The sequence below is a fragment of the Theobroma cacao genome, chromosome 10 (genome assembly GCF_000208745.1).
Source record: "Theobroma cacao cultivar B97-61/B2 chromosome 10, Criollo_cocoa_genome_V2, whole genome shotgun sequence".
NCBI classification, from domain to species: domain Eukaryota; kingdom Viridiplantae; phylum Streptophyta; class Magnoliopsida; order Malvales; family Malvaceae; genus Theobroma; species Theobroma cacao.
In genome coordinates, this window is record NC_030859.1 from 816,180 (window position 1) to 839,221 (window position 23,042).

The following is a 23,042-nucleotide window of genomic DNA, read 5'->3' on the forward strand; positions in this document are numbered from 1 at the left end:
GTTTATTTATTATATATATATATATATATATATATATATATATGTGTATATATGTTTTGCAAAAAAAAAACCTTATAAAAAAGGTTCTAATCAACTAAGATTTGTTAAAATTTCCTGTTCAATAGCAAACAAATTTGTAATCAATTTACAATTTGCATGTAAAGAAATTTAACTCAAATTTAAATTTTTAATTTTCTTAAAAATAAGAAATCATAGTTGTTGCCATAAAGACCATATATTTAATTATTTAAATACATATTTAATGTTTATTTTCTCAACAATTATTTAGTATATGACTACTACATCTGAACAACATTATTTAATGTGATTTTATTTAAAAATAAAAAATAAAAAAGAATTCGAAGTTGATTGGATTTTTTTTTAAAGATTTTTTTGAAAATTATCTGTATTTATTTAACCAGGGAAATCCCAGTAGCTACAAAAGGGAGATCTCACTTTGAGAAATAGACAGACTTCAAGAGTTCATTGGCTTACAAAATGTGCCAGAAAAGTCAAACAAAAAGTGTAGACTCATCTATACATAGCCAATATACAAAAGTGCCAAAGGGAGATCACAGGAAGGTTACAGTAAGAAGTGGGAACTCCTGCAGGGATTTGTTTCTATTTCTTACTGGCACCAAACTTTGAACACAACGAACGTGGCATCCAACCAGAAATCATTGTCCAAGCAGAGGGAGGGACAAACTTGAGATGGACAAAGCAAACTCAACCAAGAAGAACCGCCCTGAATCAGTGTCCTGCAAACATATCAAAGCAGTAACCAAAGAACAGAAAACACGGCAAAAACACTGAAAGAGCTAAGGGTGGATTCGAATAAGATCATTAGGCCTCTCAATCCCTGTTTTGGCGAGGTTGTCTGCCACTTCGTCACCGGACCGAGGGATATAATGGATTTGCCTGTCAAGGACTTTACCTTTGAGTGCCGTGATCTGATGAATAAGTTGCCCTAGTCTCCATGGGGCATTAATGGGCTTAGAAATCCAAGATACTGCATTCTTGGAATCAGACTCAATGTTGATACCTCCGGATTTGGCCCAGGATGATGCTGCAAAGAGGACCATGACTTCTCGCATTGCCAGAACTTCCGCGAGATTCGCTTCCCCCAACCAGCTTTCATGGAGAAGATCAACTTGATGGTCCCGTTATCATCCCGTAAGACCCCTCCGATTCCAAGATAGCCAGGGCACCCCCCTAGCCCTAGATGTAGCACTCATATTCGGGTCCCAATTGTCAGAGCTGGGGCCCCAGATGACATGAACACCTCCGATTCTGTAAAAAACCTTGACTTCATCAACTGTTTGTCGGTGCAATTTTACTTCACTGTTCAATGCAAGTTTCCATGGATACATGAACAGAACAACTAAAAGAAGTTTTGTCTTGGGAATGATTAAACCAGAACTTGGAGGAATGCTTGCAGGCAATCGAACAGGGTCAGAGGGAATACAGTCTGGACGAAGAGGATGTAGAAGCCCAGAGTGTTATACTAAACCTGACAGAACAAAGAAAGATGCAAACATAATGTACCTGAGATTCCAGGAAGCTTTGCAAGAAGAAAAAGAGAAACTGCACGTTAAGCTTCAGCGATCACGAACCATTGATGATTCTAAGCAGTGCCGAGTGATTGAATATCTCATCGATGTCACTGAAAATGTTGTTAATGTGCTTCCTGGGAAGAAGGTTCATAAGCTTCTTGTCAATTAGCCAGCTTATGTCATAGCGGGGTAAAAACTTTCGACGTGACTCGTAGCTTTGTCTTGTCTCTAATGTAAGAGAACTCATTCAGCTGAGAAAATCCTACATTTTCTCAAAAAAGAGATTCGAACCCAATTTTTTGAATATCGAGTTATATACATCTATCATTGAATTAATCCATTGTTGCAATTACCCGGAACAGGTACGTGACCAATGAAAAACCTAGAGGTGGAGAACTTGGGTTGAAGACTGAAGAACGATGTCAATCCGAGTGGCAGGTTGATCTTTTCGATTGTTGCAGTGAAACTTGTTTAAGTGAGTTGCAACAAAAGTCTTCATAAACTTTGGCTTATTTGATATGGAAAACTTCTGTTTTTTACCATAATTCTAAATATTTTTGCCTCATTTTCCAGGCTTAAGTACCTGCACTGCATATATCCTTGTGGAGTTTTCTCAAGCATAACAAATGTTGTCTCCAAGGGAAAAACATGTGAGATTTCTTCTGCTTAAACCTGGTTAATTTGTTACATAAAAAACAGCTGATACAGATCCCAAGTCTGATGATTGTTACACAGCTCGAGAACAAGCGACCAGTGATCTAATGGTATACTCCCTGATCTGTGGCTGCTGTTGTTACTCTTGTTGCATGAGGAAGAAATTGAGAGAACTTTTCAACTTAGAGGTATTCAATGGTTGGACGATCAGATGAAAGAATTTTCACCATAAATTTTGCTTTAAAAGCTTTGGGGTTTGATTGTGATCCTGATTTTCATTTTTCCAGGGACGTTCATGCGATGACTATATAACCCATCTCATTTGCTGCTGCTGCGCAATGGTTCAGGAGTGGCGCGAACTGGAAGCCAGAGGTTTCGAAGGTAAAAGTACATAATCATGAAACCTTGTTAAAAATGACTGATAATGCTATTAAAACAAGTTCCTGCTCTGCATTTATTTCAGTGTTAAGAACCAAAAATTCCTGAGCAGTAGTATCACATAAGGACAATAAAAAAGCAAATCAAGGTCTGACGCTTAGATAATCTGTCATATAACTACCACATACGCATGAAATATACATAATACACTTCATTAGAAACATGCTACATAGCTATGTAATTCCCATTATTTTAACAGTTTGATCAGCCTGTTTGATGCAGTTTCCTTTGTTGCAAATTAACAGTAGATTCCCATATGCTCGTCTCTAATATTTGTTTTTTTCCAAAAAACTAGTAAAACGAAGAAGGAAAAGAAAAGATACTGTAATGTTGAGAATCTGACTCCGCAATGAACCCTTCAATCAGAAAAACCTATCGTACCAAGAATTCTTGTTGTAGCAAAATTTCATTTTGTGTTAGCATTGGAGTCAATCCAGAATGAAACTCCGCTAGAATGTAGTGGTGCCCGTGGCCGAAAATCACACCAAGAAAGGAGTGGCAACAAGGAAAATGAGTAGGAATTATACCTTCTTTTCCGGTATCTTGAGAAGCAAACTACAATTCAACTCTGTGGGACGGTGTATCATCGTTCCCCAACCCAAAGAGCCAACGAAACAGTAGTTGCGATAACTTACTGGTTTCAGGCTTCGGCTTGGGCTGATTACGATTCACATTGCAAAGGGTATTGTAATCATGCTTTGAATGAGGCGGCACAGTTCTCTCCTGAGAATGTCATGAAAGTTTTACGAATTAGAGTAAAGCCATTATTTTCATAAACATAGACGATGGAGGGTTATAGTACCTTGAAATCTTCATAAAGAGTAATGAAGTATGAAAATAATACCGCAAGCTTGATCGGTTAGATCCAACAAGGATGTTTCCTTCCATATTTGAAATCCGAAGGAACCAAAAATATAAGTAAAAAATTGAACTGTGAAAGCAACTTCTGATTTCTAACAAGATACGAACCATAAAATTTGCATGAAAAGAAGATGACTACCTGCTTACACAGAAACCAGAGAGATGATATATCCTGTCTTGAGAAATTTAACTCATATCGCCTTGCTAATGCAGAGGTATAATTTCAGTGAGGATTGGTTCTTTCAGCTTATCAACAGCAGGTCCATGGTTTCTCCTGAAGTCCTGCATTTATATATCCAGATGAAATATAAGCAAATGAAAACACAAACCTATTAAATCACAGCACAATGTCTTAAAACCCATGATTGCACTAAGAAAATAAGAAAGTTTAATGTATGACAAGCTGGAAATACACATGCTTGTGTTGGTGCACATGAGTTTTAACTAGTTCCAACATTATTACTCTTTTCGGGTTTATACGTTTGTCTTTCTTAAAATTTTACGGAAATTAAGATAAAAATTTTGATTTTGAAGTATTTTATATTAAAATTTGAATTTTTTTTATAATATAGATGTTCAATATTTTTTAATATTCTAAAAGAAAAAAAGAAGAAAGAGAAAGAGACCAAGGGAATACTATTATATGATAGAAAAATATATATTTAATTCACTACAAGGTTGGCATGCAAGTCTTAGATTTATTTTGGTCTTAAAATGATGCTATTAATAAGTTAGGATCAAATTCATTAGTAATTGACTATTATATAAGTGAGGAATATAGTTTGGCCATTTTTCTAGTTGGGCCAAACATGGCCCATATAATCTTCCTGTGTTCCTTTTGAAGACATGATCCATTTGTGACCCATTTTTCATTTCAAAACTTGGAAATGGTCTACTTTGTTGGGCAAATGCATCGACATGAGAAAATGTTTGAGGTCATCATATAGAAAAAACAACATCAAAGAGAAAAATTGAAAGCAAAAACAAGTGATGACTAACCTCAGCAACTTTAGCCTGCAATTCTGGTGTAAGGTGGTCTTCTAATGTTGTAATAACTGGGTAAGGAGAAGTAGCAAAAGCATACTCCTTTATGGACATCAAACACTTGACAAGTGACACAGGAGAAGTTAGGGTCTTACAATTTATTCATTGATGATGCTGTGAGAGAAATTTCAATGTACAACTACCGAAATCAAGTAAGCTGATTCTATAAAGATTGTACATAAACTACAATTGATTAATGGACAGTTTGGCACTGCACCTGAGTCCTTAAAAGCAGGTTTAATTTGCAAATGCAATAATGTCAAAGAGGTTCGAAATTTTTGGTTCAAACTAGTGTTTGCAATGTGCAGCTTTTCAAGCCATAGATGTTGCCAAACTAGGCCTTAGATTATGGATTCAACTCCCTTCCTTCCTTTCTTAAACAAGTCACAGCCTGTCATAGCATTGTTATCATAAGAGTAATGACATTTGCTGCACCACATCTGCCCCCATTATTCGATCACTATTTGGCATGGAAATTTCTGAATTTGGTAATCATTATTACCTTCCATGTAGAACAAGAACTTCATCTTTTGTGGAACGTGGCCATAGATCAAGTTCGATAACTCTGACACCTCTTTGCAAAGCGTTGATAATTGGGACCTCACTGCAATCACAGCTCAGTTGATTCCCAGTTAGATAGGAATTGTGGCCTGTATATATGAAATAATGTGACAATGGAGCAGTCATATCATGGTGTACCTGGAATAACATATCATCTGTCAAACCTGAAGCAGTAAAATTCACACTATAAACATTCTTTTGATATATCAGAAAAGAAAGAAAAGTTCAATAAGATCATCATCAAGCACAAAAACCATAAATGGAACATCAACAAGGCAACATAATAATCAAAAAATGATCCTATTTAATTAGCGATAAGATTGTATTCAAGCATGGACGTTTGTTCAAGGGGATAGAGAAGGGGAGAAATCAGAAATGTAACCTGAGTTCTAATGGGGCCATTGAGATCATCAAAGAAGAGAAAGTGAAAGAAATCATCAAGGTTAAGCGAGTGCCTAGCATATTGGTCACATGGTGTCTCCTGCTAACAACCTGTTGAATGATACGCTCTGCATCTTAATTCCAGGTTCCGGTCAACCTCACCCTGGTGCACCATCAGGAATCGTTTGAGCTGCTCCGCGGTCATGTGGAGGGCGGCGGCTGCTCCACCATCTTTGAACTCGGCAAAAGCCTTCTAGACATCAGCGGGAGGCTCCACCTCGTTGATCTTGAACTTCCTGTTGAAGAAGTTGAACATCTTGTAGTTGTAGCTGCCATTGTCAACGTTCTCGTTCATCTTCTCCTTCCCCATTATTAGTTTCTTAATTTGCTGCTTTCTCTTTCCCTCTTCTTCTTCTTCTTCTTTCCTGCTCTTCGGGTTTGGTTGCTTTGGATTCTTTTGGGATTCAACGGAGAGAGAGATTGAGAGTTTTTCAAGGTCCTTGAAATGTGGAGCTTTTGATGCTGGATCGTTGGAACTCAACGTTCTCTTCTTGTAGTAAACCAGGACAGACAGTATCCTAGTACCATGGTTTTATTATATATATATATATATATATATATAAAGATTCTAATTAATTAAAATTTGTTAAATTTCCTTTTCAAAAGCAAACAAATTTGTATCAATTTACAATTTTGCATGTCAAGAATTTTAACTCAAATTTCAACTTTTAATTTCTTAAAAAATAAGAAATCATCAAGTTGTGTGTATATATATAGTTGTTGGCATAAAGACCATATTTAATTATTTAAATACATATTTAATGTTTATTTTCTCAACAATAATTTAGTATATGACTACTACGTCTGAACAACATTATTTAATGTGATTCTATTTTAAAAAATAAAAAATAAAAAAGAATTCTAAGTTGATTGGATTTTTTCTTTTCAAGTTAGGTACTATCTAGGGTTTTATTGTAGGGAAACTCCTAGTTCTACTTAATAAAGGAGAAAAGAATAAAGTCTATCATGATAGGCATATAAATTCACTGTAAAATTATACTGGGATCTTGCTCTTTTATCGGTTGAATGATCTAATTGATCTGAAGCTTCTCCTCTCTTTGCATGTTTCAATTGTATTAAATATATAAATTGGTCCCATACTGAAATTTTATTATATTTGTCAGCTTTATGGGCAACACATGCATAGGTTCCCTCCTGGGAGACAAATTTGATGATCAGATACAGGACTGTTCTTCCAATTCCAACTGCAACTTTCCTCAGATTCTTGTTTACCCTGATCTTGTTTTTCCCAACAGGAAAGAAACCATAGGTGACAAGGCTTGTACCATCTTGGACCATGAAACTCCTAATGTTCATAAACTCTACACTTTTGGTCGTGAATTAGGTAGGGGAAGTACTGGGACTACTTATTTGTGTACTGAGATTGCCACTGGCATTCGGTGTGCATGTAAATCGATACCCAAAAGCAATCTGAAGTTCGATCAGCAGGTTGAGGATGTCAGGAGGGAGATTAGGGTACTGCAACATCTGTCTGGTCAGAAATATGTCGTGACAATCAAAGGTGCCTATGAGGATTCCTTGTGTATTCATATTGTCATGGAGCTTTGTTGTGGAGGTGAGTTGTATGACCTAATCAAGGAGAGGGCGTATTTTAGTGAGAGAGAGGCGGCTGAGCTGATAAAGATTGTTGTTGGGGTTGTGGAGACTTGCCATTCTCTTGGGGTTATGCACAGAGATTTGAAGCCTGAGAACTTTGTGTTGGTTAACAAGGATGATGTTTTTTCGCTTAAAGCCGTTGATTTTGGATTCTCTGTGTTCTTTAAACCAGGTAGTTAGTGAGTGAAAAACTTAGTTTTGCAACGTTTTGAATGAATTAGGGGCAGTTTAAGTAGCTGCAACCATGGATATTGCAGTATGTATGTATATATATATATATATATATATATATATTTAGGTCTAGAACCAATGTATCTAAAGCATATTAACATCATATTGTTATGAAACATGTTACAGCTTTCTCATGTCCTTGATATATAGTTGACAAGTAGCTGTCTGTTTATCAATTTTGACATTATAAATCTTTGTTTGAACGTCAAAAGACTTTGAAGTAGTCTTTTGGTGATCACGAGATGAATGATTTCTCATGTAAAGAGCAAAACATTAAAACTTTTGCATAATTATGTGTTGCTGTAAGTATAGGGTCGACTTCGTTGCCTGCATGACAAGCAATTTGCCTCATTAACTGATATTCACAGATAATACGCTGATATTTTGTGGTTTTCTGTCACAGGTCAAGTTTTCAGTGATAGTGCAGGAAGCCTGTATTATGCAGCTCCAGAGATACTTCTTAATGAGAATTACGGGCCAGAAGCCGATATATGGTCTGCAGGGGTTATACTGTTCGTATTGCTGAGTGGTGGTATGCTGCCGTTTGAAGCAGGTACAGTGACAATGATTTGCTGCTGCTGTTATTCTGTTAAGATCATGCCACAGCAAGAACAGTAACGAGTTTTTTCTTTGTTGACTACTAGGATTGCATTAAATTCTTTCTTTTTTTGTTTTCTTTATGGACTTTAGAAACAGAAAAGGATATGTTAGATATGGTGCTGGAAGGACAAGTATTGGATTTTGAATCAGAGCCATGGCCTCAAAGATCTGACAGTGCAAAAGACCTAGTCCGGAAGATGTTATGCTCTCAACCATCAGAACGCTTGACTGCTAAGGAAGTGCTAAGTACGCATTTTCTGTCTCTGATTTTCATAGCTGATGTTAATCAATGATTGTGTTACTCTTTTTTGAAACTTCTGCAACTTTCATTCTCAAGATATTTTGGATCCAGATCAAAATGCTTTACGGTATCTTTTTGGTTTTTGATTTGTTTTAGGTCATCCTTGGATTTGCCATAATGGATTCCTGGATGAGGAACTGGATTCAGCTCTACTTCCTGATGAAGAAAAGTTTCCTGCTATGAAGCTACACCGGGACTGAAACTATGAAACACCCCAACTTGCCAAGTATCAGCAATGAAAAAGCAAGGACAGATATCAGATAACAATCGAAAAATGCAGATGAAAGCATACCTATGTCTTGTAAGACGATGCAAACACCGGAGTTCATTCGGCTAGTTGATGAATCAGTTATAGGAACAGATAGAGTTGATTAGTCCCCTTCGACATTTAAAGTCAATTGAGAGTCACTGCAGCCTTGTAAAAAGAAGTTTTTGAAACCTTTAGGGCCCTTGAAAAGACAAGAAACATTCCTTTCTAATCTTAGGAACATCCGCTTTTGTTTGTGAAACTCCCAAGATGACAAAGAATAATTAGAACTAAAAGAAGAGCACCGTTATCATCGACAACTAAAGACTTTGTTAAGTCCTTCCAATGAACTCCTTAACTTTTTTACAAAGAAAACAACCAGATAAAAGCAACATCAGAACCCAGGATTTCCCAATCAGTGGAAGGAAAGTTTTCCCAAAACCTCCAAAATTTGCCGAGAAGAGAAAGTGCTGCCAACAGCTAAAGTATTTGGTTCTGATAATTAATTTTAAGAGCATTGACCTGTACGACCTTTTTTCCTTTTTCACGGTACATGGAACTGTACTACATTAAGTTATCCACTTCAAATGCTTTGCATGTTGTGATATTTGAGCAAGTGAAGGTAATACTATAAATATCTTGCCCATTAATTATCATCAGCCTTCACATTGAAGCCAGAGAGTTGATCCAAGGCCAGTAGTTCTGCCCTTGCTGCAGTATCAAACGTGATTCTGTCATCAGTTTCATGGGAAACACATGCATTAGATCTTTCAGGTCAGAATTTTATCAGGGCTACGATATGAAAAAGGAGAAACTTTCCAGTTCCAAGCTCAACAAGAACCCTGTCAAGATCAGTTACAACATTGACAGCCTGCAGGCTCATCATATTTTAGGCCATAAGACTCCTAATGTTCATGACCTTTACATGTTCGGGCGGAAGCTAGGACAAGGACAATCCGGGGCTACTTTTGTTTGTACTGAGATTGCAACTGGGATTAAATATGCATGTAAATCTATACTGAAAGCAAATTTGATTTCCAAGGATGCTGCGGAGGATGTTAGAAGAGAGGTCCAGATAATGCAGCATTTGGCAGGTCAGAAAAACATTGTGGAGATCAAAGGTGCCTATGAGGATCCTTTGTATGTGCATATTGTAATGGAGCTTTGTTCTGGAGGTGACTTGTTTGATCGAATAAAAAAGAGGAGCCAATGTTACAGTGAAAGAGAGGCAGCTAAATTGATAAAGATCATTGTTGGGGTGATTGAGGCCTGCAATGCACTTGGGGTTATGCATAGAGATCTAAAGCCAGAGAATTTCATGTTGGTAAACAAAGACGATGATTTCTCTCTCAAAGCCATTGATTTTGGATACTCTATCTTCTTTGAACCAGGTCAGGAATATACATATACTCTTAATTTAACAATGAATTAGTAACAAGAGAATCAAGTTCCTTTAACATTGTCTGTGGATTGGTGCTGCATGGCTGCTTTAGGCCAAGTGTTTACTGATAGGGTCGGAAGTCCATATTATGTGGCTCCTGAGGTAATCAACAAGCATTATGGACCAGAGGCAGATGTGTGGTCTGCAGGGGTTATACTCTACATATTGCTAAGTGGTGTGCCACCATTCTGGGCAGGTATTTGCTTATGAACCATGGTATGCTATGCTGCAACAATCACTCCACAAAACATTACTGTTAAAAAGCATGAAAGTCATGGCAAAAAAAACAAAGCTTTTTCTTTCTATTCTAAAATGTCTTCCAAATGCTGGAAATTCATTCTGCTTAACCTTTCAGAAACAACTCAAGCACAATTTGATGCAACATTGAAAGGGCACATTGACTTTGAATCAGAGCCATGGCCTAAAATATCTGACAGTGCAAAGGACTTAATCCGAAAAATGTTATGCCTTCGACCTTCAGAACGCTTGACTGCTGGAGCAGTGTTAAGTAAGTATGAACTTTCTATAGATTCTGCAGCTGAATATAAACAAATAATTTGAATTAATTTAGCTGCTTGGCAAATTGAGGACCTGGCATTCAGCTTAAAGTGAGTATGCTTTGCTGCTTTAAAGTGAACTGATGAAGCCCAAAATTTCATAGTATCTTTTCTTTTGCTATCTTTGTTTAGATCATTCTTGGATTTGCCAAAACGTAAAAACATGACGCTGAAGAATGCAGCAAGACATCACAGGTAAAGCTCCAAGGTGGAGAGGGAGCTGAAGAGAGGAAGCCAAAAGTTTTCTTGGGATAATAGAGCAAATCTTTTGAAGCTTTATGATCCTTGGCATTGCAAGAGCAAGACCCCAACTGTTTCTACTGTTTTCACTGCTTGATTTGCCTCTCATTCTCAAATGTACCAAAAAATAAACCTGTAAACAAGATCCTTTGCCACAAGTTGGGGTCTGAATGAAAGATTGTCTGCTTAGATTTCTCTTGCCTGTAATTTTAGCTTGATGCTGTTGATTTAGACCACAGTTTTTTTTTTCTTTCTTTTTCTTTGGTGATACTCCTTGGTATATCCCTTGTTTTTGTTGTAGGCTGCAGCATAGTCTTTGCTCTAAAAGGGTTCCACTTTTATAATAACTTCTTTAAATAATTTTTTTAATTAAAGTTTGATATTTGCACGAAGCATTTTAAGAATAAAATCTTAAATGCATCGAATCGATACGAAAAATACATCTTTAAAATTCGTCGAAAAATAAATTAAGTCAATACAAAAATGAATAATTATCAGCGAAAAACTTTTTCTTTGTAAAAATTTGATTTTACTACTTTGATATAAATTAATTTATTATTAGATATAGTGCTCATAGTACTTAATAAAAATATAGTACCTGCTACGATATCTGTATGGTTTTCTTTCAGACAAAGAAACATAACATGACAAGCCAAGTTACCCAACAGCCAGTTTTCAACTGAATTTCCCGAGGAATGAAATCCAAGATTCCCTGCTAGAAGAATCAACTCACTGCAGAAGTTAAAAAGCCCCAATCTTTTTCCCCCCTTGAAGCTGCTGAGAAACAGAAGCACAGATGGCGACCAAAACAAGAGTGGTTTCGGTAGCTGTATTGTGGATTCTAGTTCTTTTTGGAACCTTGGCTTTGATTCAGGTACCCTTTTTCCTCCTCTTTATTTCTTCTCCAAGAAAGAAAGTGCAAAAATGATTTCTTTTCCCTTTATTTTGCTGGTTTTTTCAGAATCGGTTAAGCGATGCTGGAATTTCAGAACCCAAGCTCAATCAGGTTTGCTAATTCATTCATGTAATTTGGTTTTTTTATCTTTATCAATTCATTGGGTATATTTATTTGAATTGAATTTAGTCTTTTTTTAATGTATTTTCAGGTAGTTGAGGATGATTCAGAAGAAGTTACACATAAAGTTTACTTTGATGTCCAGATCGATGGAAAATCTGCTGGTATGCTTTTGTTTTTGTTTTCTGTAAAAATGGGATTAGGGTTAAATAGCTGAATTATTGCAAAGTTTCCATTTTTATTCCTTAATTAATTTTCCCACCATCTCTTTTTATGTATTAGTAGGCTTTTTAGCTTTATTGCTGCATTAGTCTTTCTGCAGTAGACCCTTTATTGTTGAATTATAAATTTGGATTCTTGAAATGAAACATGCAATCATCAGTTAGAATGATAGGAGGATTAGTTGATGAAACAAAGCATTCATCTAACAACATAAAGATTTTCTTTTGCTGCAGTATGAGTTGAGTTAAATCTTTGTCAAAGCAGATTAGGACAAGTTAGTTGAAATTTTATATGGAAATGGTTAACTGATTATATTCCTTTGCATGCGCGCTTTGATTAATAGTTATTCAAATTTACTTTCTATTTCCTTTTGCTGTCTTTTTTCCTTCTTTTTATTCTAAACCTTTTCAACTAGTAAGAAAATGTTCACATTATGCTTTTTCACTGTTATTTCTTGGAAGGTCCAATAGATACACTCATAGAATTATCATATGTTCATGGTTCTTTTCTTTCAGGTCGAATAGTCATGGGCCTGTTTGGGAAAACTGTTCCTAAAACTGCGGGTACATTGCTCAAGAACCTTTGCAGTCCTTTGATTTTCTTTTTCCTGAAAAGATAATGCACTTACTAATCATAATTTGTTTTTTTTTTTAATTTCTTTTTGCAGAGAACTTCCGAGCCCTTTGCACGGGTAGCCAAGTAACTTTTGCTCCCTTCATATGTTATAACTTTATGGCCTTGTATGTGCTGCTACTACAATTTCATAAAGCATGTCCTCCAAGTAACATGACTTAATTCTCACAAATATGAAGCACTCAGAATAATGTCTTGATAGGATACCTGTGGTTTAGTAAAGTATGGTGTAATGAAGGGATGATCTTTTCATCAGTTGTGGATATTTGATCATAAAAGCAACATATCTTTGCATAATTCAGCACTGTAAAGTTAATGCAAAAATACCTGTCTGATCCTGGCAGTCATTGGCAATGCTATATGGAATCTAGATGCATGGGATTATAAAATCAAGACATATGTAACATGTGGGATTCGAAAGTTTAGTTTGTGAAGGAACGTGATTGCCTTAATTAATTAAAAAGTTGATCTTTGCTTAAGTATTGATGCCTGACTTTTTCTTTGCTCTGATTAGTCATCTAGGAGAAACTTACTACTTATAACTGCCTACTTATATTCATCCCTTGTATCACAGGTGAGAAAGGAACTGGAAACAGTGGGAAGCGTCTCCATTACAAAGGGAGCACCTTTCATAGAATTATTCCCAGCTTTATGATCCAGGGTGGTGATTTTACTCGCGGCGATGGTCGTGGTGGAGAGTCAATCTATGGTGAAAAGTTTGCTGATGAGAATTTCAAACTAAAGCATGATGGGCCTGGTAAGTTGTGATCCTTGTGTACCTTATAAATTTCCTTCATTGCTTTCTTTCTGAAAGAGGTATTAGTAATTGGTCTTACATTGTACTTGAATGCTGCAAAATGGCAAGGCCTGTAGTAAGTATGTTCTTTTACATTTCAAAATTTTCTTCATTGTTGAACAGGACTGCTTTCAATGGCCAATGGTGGGCCAGACACCAATGGATCACAATTCTTCATTACAACCGTAACAACCAGCTGGTATTTTATTTGGCTCCATACCACGTATTTAAGTTTATAGCATTGTGTGACTTTTTGTCTATTTTTCTTCCTTGTGAAAGATTCTGAAATGAGCAACATCAGTTTTCTTATCTTGTGACTGTTGTTTGTGTCAATCCTGTTTCCATTTTACTCATGAGCTTTTCGCAGTTCCATATTGTGGCTGTGAAATCATAAATTTGCATAAAGGCCAGTTCACATTGAGCATTGCCTTTTATTAAACCTGCATTTCTAAGGCGTCTTTTGAGATTTTCTCGAACTCACAACACATGCCATTGATTTTCTTGAAAGGTTGGATGGACGTCATGTTGTATTTGGCAAGGTGCTTGCTGGAATGGATGTTGTCTACAAGATTGAAGGCGAAGGAAGACAGAGTGGGGTGCCGAAAAGTAAAGTTGTCATTGTAGACAGTGGTGAGATGCCTATATAATAACACACGTTGTTTTCAAGCAAATGTAAAAACTTAAGATTCCCAGACTCCTATCTTGATTTGAAGATATTTCCTTCATATCTTTACTTTTGTGCTTTACTGTAATCGGTTGAATTTCCATGGGATCACTCTGTTTACAATATTCTTCCTGATAGAAACAATATGCTGATTCTTTATCTTCCTCCAACCCGAAAAGGCATGCCAAGTTGATGAAGTCACCTATTTGGTTTCCTCAGAACTACAAATACATTGTCATAGCCAACAAAATAAGATCACTGCAAACAGGTTTATACTGGATCGGAAGTCTTCAGTCTGACCACTTTAGTTAACCACTGATTGCTTCTTTCTATGTGTTATGGAAGGAAACAGCGAAAAATGAATCAACCCCATTGCCATGGTGAACAAGGGGAGTGATAGCTTGTTAGGATTTAGAAGAAACTTTCCATCAACAAATGATGAAAAGAGGTCAAAGTTTCATTACTAAAAGCTTCACCTGCCATGCTATTTTGCTTCCTTAACGAATCATGTTAAGATTCCTACATTTGCTGGAAAAATGTTCAGGAAACACTAGGCCTTTGTTCCAGGGTTCATAACACACTGAATCTTCATCTCCAACCAAACCATACAAGCTCATCTTACAAGATTCTACACATAACCCTATGAATCACCAGGGATATCTTGTGAACTTAAATATAACAAGAGTCTAAATTCACATGACCACCAAATTCACTTATACGTATATCTGCAAATGATAAATATTCCTATTTGAAGCATCAATTTTTGAAACCTTTTAACTCCAAATCCGCCACAGAAAATCAACTAAAATCACACGAATATTAGAAACCAACTCATAGTAACAAAACAAAACATAAATCCCCACATTATCTCAACAATGTTCTTGGAACACAAATCACAAACATGAAACAGGACACAAGCAATTATTCTTGGATAGACCAACAAGACACATTAAATACCTAAAAACCCTTCATTATTTTTTTTTATTTTATTATAGAAAAGATAACTAAAGAACCACAGCAACAAAATAAAATCAATAATGATAACTAGGGACATGATAAAAGTTCACACTTTTTGTGTTTTGCTCAATCAAAATTCAGCCTTTCCCACTTCTACTAGTCAATCCTGCCACCACCAGCACCATTCTTGTGGTCATCATTCCTGTTGTGGAACACGGTGGAGAAATTGGAAGACAAATCAGAGTAAAGCGACACGACCTTGGAGATGTTCCCGTTGATTTCTTGGATGAGTGCAACGTTTTTCACCATGTTGTCAGGAATCTTGGACTGGTGATTCTCGTTGACCTGCTGAATCAAGGCACGGTTCCTGTCCAAAACCGACTGGACCTGCTTGAAACTCTTGTCGAACGTTGCCCAAACTTCAGGGTCTCCTTCCACTTCCTCCAAATCTTGGTCCCGGTGGTGTTTCAGCTTCCTGTTGCTTGTCGGCTTGTTGGCCATGTCTTTCGATTCTTCTTTCTTCTTTCAATAGGAGGAATTGAGTTTGGTCATGTGCATGGAAAGAAGAGTACGGTGATCAGACCATTTTTGCTTGGTTTTGAGGTTTTGGTTATGAGTCTCTGCACAGAGAGAAAGGGGGGAGGGGAAGTTTGGGGTATAAATTATTGAAGGAGGCGGGGTCACCATGGGAAGAGGTGGAACTTGGAAGGAAGCTCCACTTAACGCGCGACCAAAGCGAGTGCCAAATTGTTTTACTTCTACGGAAAACGAGGTAAACTGCCATGTCTCTCACGTGCGTTAAATATCTTTGGGGAATTACCAATAAAAACCAATAAAAATGTTTTTTTAAAAGTAAATTTGATTCTTTTAGACTTTAAAAGCTTTTATATTTTAAACATTTTATTTGAAAAAAATGATTTAATTGTTATTTAATAAAAAAATTTCTAATAAATATCTTAATAATACTCGTTAAAATTACTATATTAAACATCATAAAATCATTATAATTATAAAAATTATTTTCTGTTTGATTTGATAAATATATAATCAATTTTTATTCGATTAGCAACATCAACCTTTTCCTTTATCTTCCATTAAAAATTTGAATACCTTTAATCATACAAATATTCAATTTTTTAATATAAAATAAAAAAATCAAAAAAAATAAATTTATATATTAATGCAAAAAAAACGAGAACTTTATTTCAGTACATGTAAAAAATAAACGAAAAAAAAAGTCAAATGGACTAAATATTTTAAAAATAAGTTTAGATTATTTTATTTATTTATTTTATTTTTTAATGATAAAAATCTGATTATTTATGTATAATTTATAATAATAATAATAAACTTTCTTAAAATGCAATGCGAAAAAGTCAAAGAAGATCTTTAGGTCCCAAAAGTGTTGGCAGATGACCCACGCGCCATGGTGTGAGAGTGGTAATAAAGGCAAACAAGAAATATCTTACGCTGTACTCCAATCGAAAGGGGCAAAAAAGGGAAAAAGTTCTTTTATTTTTTCTTGGGCAGAAAATATCTTCCCAAAAAATAAATATCGGGGGGGAAAAAGTGCACTTTCTTTTTAGCTTTATTCTTCTAGGCTGTACACGTCAACGGCGGGTCCCTCTTTCTCTTTTTATTAATTATTTTTATTTCATAGTACTTTTTCTAAATAAGACGAGGAAAAGAGAAATTTGTTTTGTCTATTTCAATATAATTCTGTCCCATCATTTTTAGATGAAATCACGTGTCAAAGTCTCAACCATATCAAGGCAAATGTTAAATTATTTTTCTTTTTTTATAAAAAATAATTGAAAAAGATAAAAAATTTGAGGATAATGTAAGGAAAAAATGAGTGAAGAGATATAATTTGGAAAAATTTTGAATATATAAATAGAATAAGAAGCAATCACAGATATTGACAAATTTTTATATAAAAAAAATTGTTTTCTTTTTAAGAAATTGATTATAAATGTGATTTAAATATTTCATTTATGCATTTATGTATGTGTAAACACTAAATAAATATATGGTTATAATAGAAATATAATTTTATTGAGCAAACAGACACTGTGTAATTGGCCTTTTATATTGGGCCAGGGTGGGCTTTTGAAAACTATCTGGCTTGGTATGAGGCAGCCCATGGAACCCAGCAGGCAAAAGCGCATGAGTAAACATTCCATAATTTGAGAAATTTTTGAACGTATAAATAATAATAATAATAAAAAATAGAATTACCAAGGCAACTCAATTTAAATTCAACCTCTAAATTATATTAATAACAATAAAAACATTCTTATAAGTCGAGCTGATAGGGTCTCATTTAAATTTTCAATCTCATTCACATAAAATTACTATGATCTCTCATTTTCGTAAGAATTTCTAAACGATCATAATCGAATGTTGTTCGATTTTTTGACCAAACCTCTGATCTTGGATTAATATCACAAGATTTGACCTTTCGAATTGTAATTAGTGTTAAACCGAATAACAACAAATATATAACTATGACGAGAATAGTAAGTCTATTCTTTTTCTCCTGCTCCTTCACTGGCTCATCATCTTCCAACTCATGGTAATGGTCTTCCCGCTCTTCATCGTCCTTATTCTCCCACTCATCGTGATTTTCCAGATCCCTTTCAGGGTTACAAGTCTTGTAAAATTTATTCATGATTATGAGCTGTAAAAGAATATAAATAAACATATATATATATATATATTTCATAAAAAAAATCAAAGAACATCAAACCAAAAAAAAAAAAAAACTTACAGAGAGTGGAAGAGAACAGTTGAGAGCTCATAGAAAGTATATCTGGAACCTTTAACCTCTCAAAAAATAAACCTAAACAAGTTTAATTTATAGGCTTAGTACTAAATATTAGTTCTATCTCTTAAAAGAGTTTAAATTTTAGTAAATGTTGTCCACATATTATAGTGAGTGTATTTTTTTTATTAAAATTTTAAATATATTTATTATTGTTTTAAACAAATATTAATGTAAAAATAATAAAAATAGTATAGGAATATCTCTAAAGTAAAAGACTGAATCCATGAAGGTGAAATCAAAATTATCCAAAATGAAAAATTCTTGCTTATTTTGATGGAAAAATAAAATCTTGTTGACAATAATCTCTATATTATGTACTTCAATTGGGATAGAAAGAAATTATGAATTCAAACGGTAACGTTTTTCAATCGTTTTCTTTTAAAAAATTGATCATAAATATAATTATATTATATAATTTAAATATTTCATTTATGCAATTTATATGTGTGTAAATATTAAATAAATATAATTTTATTGAGCAACATACAGTGTGTAATTTGCTTTTTATATTGGGTCAGGTTGGGCTTTTGAAAACTATCGGGCTTGGATTTGAAGCCCATGAGATCCAGCGGGCAAAAGCCCATTACCATTCCCGCCTTTCCATTTAATTTTCCCTCCCAAATAACGATCCCCAAATTCACCATTGACAAGTTCTTCCTCCTCTTTTGGTTTTCAGAACCGAAAGAGAAACTGAGAGATAAATTAAGAACAAAAATGGCAAATTACTATAACATTGATGATATTCTTACTGAGGAAGAGGTGATGAATGTCTTTTTCTCTTGATCTTCCTTGCTTTTTCATTCTTGAATTCCTTATTTTGATGATTTTTCTTTTTTTTTCTTTAAGTTTGTTCCAGTTGTATTTCATAAAGCAGCAAACGGAGTGATAATCGATCCGAGCTCTGAAACAAACTCTGTAATTTTTCTTTTCAAGGCATTGAATTTTTAGTTCGAATCGACGCTTAATTGATCAAATTTTCAAAGGTTTTTTTTGTTGTTGTTTTTTTGGTTTTTTTCCTGTTTGGTTATCAGGTTGAACAAGGTGCAAAGGTGGAGCTACCTTTATGGCTGGCTCAGGAATTATACTTAAGGCAAGCTGTATCGATAAGCGTTCCCGCCTGTTTTAACCAAAAGTAATTTACTTTTTAATTTTGTTCTCGAGATATAGTATTAGGGAATTAATTTGTGTTTAATGTGTGGGAGTTCCTTTCCAAAATTGAATCGAATTTGTGTTTCTCGTGTTGAATTTTCATTTGCTATGTGTTCGGGATTATCTCTCAATAAAGGGTACTGAGTATTTTCTTTGACATTATTTTTTTGTCTTGCTCATGTAAACAAATTTTAATTAACTGTTCAGCCTGAAAAAACTGGAAATGTTGGATGATTAATGATGAATAATAGCATCTAGGATTTTTGTTCCAAAGCTCTATTTTGTAAGCTGTCGTAGTTCTGTCAGATGTGCAATTTTTGCCTCCATTGTTTGCCTTTCCATAAGCTATGTGTGGTTTTTGAATTGGGTGTTCCTTTATTGAGCAGAATGGTTATTACTCTTTACATAACTGTCCTATTTGCAGTGCAAGCATGGTGATTGACTTACGCATTTGGTTGTTCGGCATCTAGTTTTAAAGACTAAATAATTTATTTGTTTTTCTACTTCTCTTTGTGTGGCTGCTGGTGCTTTTTCATACCAGAACAAGGCTGGAAATCCAAGCTGATGCAGCATGTGTGGATCTTAAATCTCGGTCTCCATTTTTCTATGAATTTGGATGCAAGATAGCGCCGCTGTGAGTCTCTCCTCTGAGCCTTTTAGTTCATAGTACATGTTGTTTGGTTCATTCCAAAGAAAAGAAATTTTAAGTTCACGTCAGAAGAGTCACTTAACTTCTTTCTTCTATGCTTATGTGAGTTTGAAAGCAATGGTGAGTGTTTTTTTTTTTTGGCACAAATTTGGCATTGTCATAATCTAGCCTTCTGCAAATTTGCAAGTGCAAAAAATATGTGCCTTGGGGATATCAAGGTTCTCTGAGATTGCATGCACACTCAATCATTTGGTTTTATTGCCACAGTTTATCATATTCTCCAACCAAAGTGGATCTGGACCATAGTTGAATAGCTGTAATCTTTGTACTCGTGTTATCATTCTGGTTCCATAGTTTCTACATGCTTTCTGACCTTAATAGTTGCTTCAGTTTCCTATCAAGTTTCTTGATTTTTCAGATCTCTAATTGAAGTTATTTAAAAGATTACTTTAAAATAATGATAAGTAAGTTTGCTCCTCATTTTGAGTTCAGAAGTTTGTGTTTTGTGGCTTATCTCTATTTGTTGGAACAACTTGATGGTTATTGTGAGTCACTGCTTCAAATGGGTTCAAAAACTAAATTGTGAACATTAGATGCTCGCTGTTGATTGTGATTAAGAAACTGTAAGCGTAAACCTTACTGAATTTGAGGTAGTTAGGCTAGTAGTCAGTTGCTTCTTGATATTTAATCTGCTACCAGATAGTTTTGTTAATTATCGTTGTGCCAAAATTTAGCATGTTAATAACCATGTATTGCATATGGAAAGTAAAATGGAATCTCACTAACGTTTACTTGAACGGGACAGGGTTGGTGATAAAACCGTTGAAGTCTTGCTCTTATCTGCATTTAAGATCAGGTACAAAGAGATCTTGACCAAGGCATACACTGTTGCATACACAGCAGCTTCCAAGTTCTTGACACTTTTAACAAAAGAAGAAACCAATTGTGAGTCATATTCTTGTTTGAACTTGTTTATTCTATACTTGTATGCCTTTTACATGTATAAATATTGGTGTTATTTTATTGTACGTTGTAGTGTATGAGGCAGCTCAGTCTTCAATGGCAGCCTTTAAGAAGTGGCGGATGGGTGGCCCCAGGCTTCAAAGAGCTTCAGTTCTTGGAAGGAAGAGGAAGCCAATTGAGTAGATGCCATTTTAACCTGAAGATGCCTCTCTCATAGTCACTTCCACAATGACATTTGTTAGTTAATTATGAGTCTCCTAATGTTTCAGTAACTTAACCTGAGGCTCAGAACTGGAAATTGATTTGTTTTACCATAGACAAAGACCTAGACATGTTACTTTTCTATTGGGTTCTGCTGTTCAGTGTTGTTTGGATTCTTGTTCTGATTTGATGTTCCGGTAACACAAATAACATCTCTAGCACGAATTTTCAATTCAACATTGTGTGATATACATTAATTACATTTGCTCTATTTCTAAAACATTATGATGTATTTGTTCTGCCAAATGAGACTTTTGTTTTTTAAGCCAAATGCTTCTATGTTCGCGTTAGTATAATTGTGTCTTTGTTTATTGTTTGCGACAGCTCCATTGATTTATGATTCGACGTTGAGCCAAGCTATGATCAGCAGATATTGTAAAGCTTTTTCTGTGACCTTTCTTTTCAATTGCAACGTATTATTTTCTTGAATGTTTTGATACTAAATTGATTTGCTTTTTTGAAATCAATGTTTATAGATATCGCTTATGTAAATTATTATGCAATATGGGAATTTTCTCTTTTGTGAACATACATGTTTACTTAATGTCTGTATTTTATGCATTCTAAGCTTGATTAATTATCTCTTTTTTATCATGTTCAAATTACCCTCAATTCTAAACCCTAGACCCTATAAGATAAGATGAATTGAAATTTTAATTGTCATCTATAATAGAATAAGGACAGAGGTAACTATATATTGAGTGTTTGATGTTGAGTCATTTGATAAGTATTGGTTGGTTTAATTTAACCAATTCGTATTGATTGAAAAGATTACATGTTCATGATTACATGTCAATAAGTATGTTATGGTTTAATTGAACCCATCTGACTATTTGGTATTTAATATTTGTATAACTATTTATGTCTCCTCTATAGAATAAACGAAAAATTTATTATTTATGAAATATTATAAATATTTAAATAAAAAATTTGAAAAAATCTAATAAATGATATTTTATTGTTTATGACAAATTTTATTATTAATTCATATTATAAATATTTAAAATAAAATAATGACTATACAAAATAGAATAAATTAAGTTTTATTATTTATGAACTATTAATTCATATTATAAATATTTAAAGTAAAATAAAAATTATAGAAAATAGAATAAATTAAAATTTATTATTATTGAAATATTAATTCATATTATAAATATTTAAAGTAAAACAATAATTATAGAAAATATAATAAATGAAAATTTATTATTTATGAATATTAATTCATATATAAAATGAATATCAATTCATATTATAAATATTTAAAACAAAATAAAAATTGTAGAAAATATAATAAATGACAATTTATTATTTATGATAAATATTTTTGGTAATTTTATAATTAATTCATAATATAAATATTTAAAATGAAATAATGATAGTACAAAATAGAAAAAAATTAAGTTTTATTATTTATGAAAAATTAATTCATATTATAAAAATGTTTAAAATAAAATAAAAATTAGAAAAAATCTAATAAATGAAATTTTATTATTTCATCTTTATGATAAATATTTAAGATAAATTTTATTATTAATTTTTAATTTTTTTTACAATTGAACCTTTAAAAATGTCCTGTTTAAAAAAGAGGAAAATATATGTTTCATCATTTAATATATTTAAATTTGTTTATTGAACTTCAGTAAGTATTTGTTGTAGCTGAACTAGTGAACTTGCTGAGGCATCTTACTGCATTGCATGGTCCATTGTAAGAACCTTACTGCCATTGTAGAGCAGGACTCTTGGCACCTTATCTTTTTCATGCTTATCTATAAGGTAATCATCTTCTAACCAGCATATATATATATATATTGTATTATGTCATTAATCCATTTATGACAATTTGCTTTTAAAAAAAATACAAATTTGACAATTACCCATTTTCTTTTTGAACCATTTAAGTCACCCAATTTTCAATCTAATATTTAGATCAGATATATCTCAACTATACTTTGACTCCAACACAAATAATCCAAATTAGTTGCTTACCTTAAAATAAAATATTTTAATATTCTTCCTGGCTAAAATTTCCTTTCGAATAGAAGGTTCTACATGACTAATGATTCATGATTCATTAATGTCCTATATTTTTTTTCTTTTTCACTTTTCTTTTCTTTTTT

The 23,042-nt window shown here is 33.9% G+C and overlaps 5 protein-coding genes and 1 long non-coding RNA gene across 6 annotated transcripts; 4 read left to right on the plus strand and 2 right to left on the minus strand.

Annotated features, from left to right (window-relative positions):
- LOC108663825 lies at positions 2,796-5,260 on the minus strand. The gene is made up of 4 exons (XR_001929936.1): positions 4,506-5,260; positions 3,646-3,788; positions 3,448-3,526; positions 2,796-3,368 (listed from the first exon to the last, which is right to left on the minus strand). It is a non-coding gene; the product is annotated as an uncharacterized LOC108663825 (long non-coding RNA).
- LOC18585856 (calcium-dependent protein kinase 5) lies at positions 6,681-8,501 on the plus strand. The gene is made up of 4 exons (XM_018128744.1): positions 6,681-7,341; positions 7,804-7,953; positions 8,091-8,246; positions 8,398-8,501. Exons 1-4 carry the CDS (start codon positions 6,681-6,683, stop codon positions 8,499-8,501), a joined length of 1,071 nt encoding a protein of 356 aa, XP_017984233.1.
- On the plus strand, positions 9,348-10,944 carry LOC18585857 (calcium-dependent protein kinase 5). Its single transcript, XM_018128745.1, has 4 exons — positions 9,348-9,939; positions 10,042-10,185; positions 10,345-10,497; positions 10,679-10,944. Exons 1-4 carry the CDS (start codon positions 9,348-9,350, stop codon positions 10,711-10,713), a joined length of 924 nt encoding a protein of 307 aa, XP_017984234.1. The 3' UTR covers positions 10,714-10,944.
- Positions 11,378-14,275, plus strand: LOC18585858 (peptidyl-prolyl cis-trans isomerase CYP20-1). Its single transcript, XM_007008913.2, has 8 exons — positions 11,378-11,660; positions 11,748-11,792; positions 11,893-11,965; positions 12,539-12,586; positions 12,691-12,714; positions 13,231-13,413; positions 13,576-13,651; positions 13,961-14,275. The coding sequence occupies exons 1-8, from the start codon at positions 11,583-11,585 to the stop codon at positions 14,097-14,099; spliced, it is 666 nt and encodes a 221-aa protein (XP_007008975.2). The 5' UTR covers positions 11,378-11,582; the 3' UTR covers positions 14,100-14,275.
- LOC18585859 (protein EARLY FLOWERING 4) lies at positions 14,920-15,747 on the minus strand. The gene has a single exon (XM_007008914.2). The coding sequence runs from the start codon at positions 15,572-15,574 to the stop codon at positions 15,230-15,232; it is 345 nt and encodes a 114-aa protein (XP_007008976.2). The 5' UTR covers positions 15,575-15,747; the 3' UTR covers positions 14,920-15,229.
- LOC18585860 (DNA replication complex GINS protein PSF3) lies at positions 18,540-21,099 on the plus strand. The gene is made up of 6 exons (XM_007008915.2): positions 18,540-18,659; positions 18,747-18,815; positions 18,932-19,032; positions 19,591-19,683; positions 20,504-20,643; positions 20,735-21,099. The coding sequence occupies exons 1-6, from the start codon at positions 18,615-18,617 to the stop codon at positions 20,842-20,844; spliced, it is 558 nt and encodes a 185-aa protein (XP_007008977.2). The 5' UTR covers positions 18,540-18,614; the 3' UTR covers positions 20,845-21,099.

Coding starts and splice junctions, on each gene's coding strand:
- LOC18585856 (XM_018128744.1), top strand. CDS start 6,681: ATGGGCAACACATGCATAGGTTCCCTCCTGGGAGACAAATTTGATGAT. Junction 7,954..8,090: donor TATGCTGCCGTTTGAAGCAG/GTACAGTGACAA, acceptor TATGGACTTTAG/AAACAGAAAAGGATATGTTA. Junction 8,247..8,397: donor GACTGCTAAGGAAGTGCTAA/GTACGCATTTTC, acceptor GATTTGTTTTAG/GTCATCCTTGGATTTGCCAT.
- LOC18585860 (XM_007008915.2), top strand. CDS start 18,615: ATGGCAAATTACTATAACATTGATGATATTCTTACTGAGGAAGAG. Junction 18,660..18,746: donor ATATTCTTACTGAGGAAGAG/GTGATGAATGTC, acceptor TTTTTCTTTAAG/TTTGTTCCAGTTGTATTTCA. Junction 18,816..18,931: donor CGAGCTCTGAAACAAACTCT/GTAATTTTTCTT, acceptor TTTGGTTATCAG/GTTGAACAAGGTGCAAAGGT.
- LOC18585858 (XM_007008913.2), top strand. CDS start 11,583: ATGGCGACCAAAACAAGAGTGGTTTCGGTAGCTGTATTGTGGATTCTA. Junction 11,793..11,892: donor CAGAACCCAAGCTCAATCAG/GTTTGCTAATTC, acceptor ATGTATTTTCAG/GTAGTTGAGGATGATTCAGA. Junction 11,966..12,538: donor GATCGATGGAAAATCTGCTG/GTATGCTTTTGT, acceptor CTTTTCTTTCAG/GTCGAATAGTCATGGGCCTG.
- LOC18585859 (XM_007008914.2), bottom strand. CDS start 15,574: ATGGCCAACAAGCCGACAAGCAACAGGAAGCTGAAACACCACCGGGAC.
- LOC18585857 (XM_018128745.1), top strand. CDS start 9,348: ATGAAAAAGGAGAAACTTTCCAGTTCCAAGCTCAACAAGAACCCTGTC. Junction 9,940..10,041: donor CTCTATCTTCTTTGAACCAG/GTCAGGAATATA, acceptor TGGCTGCTTTAG/GCCAAGTGTTTACTGATAGG. Junction 10,498..10,678: donor GACTGCTGGAGCAGTGTTAA/GTAAGTATGAAC, acceptor ATCTTTGTTTAG/ATCATTCTTGGATTTGCCAA.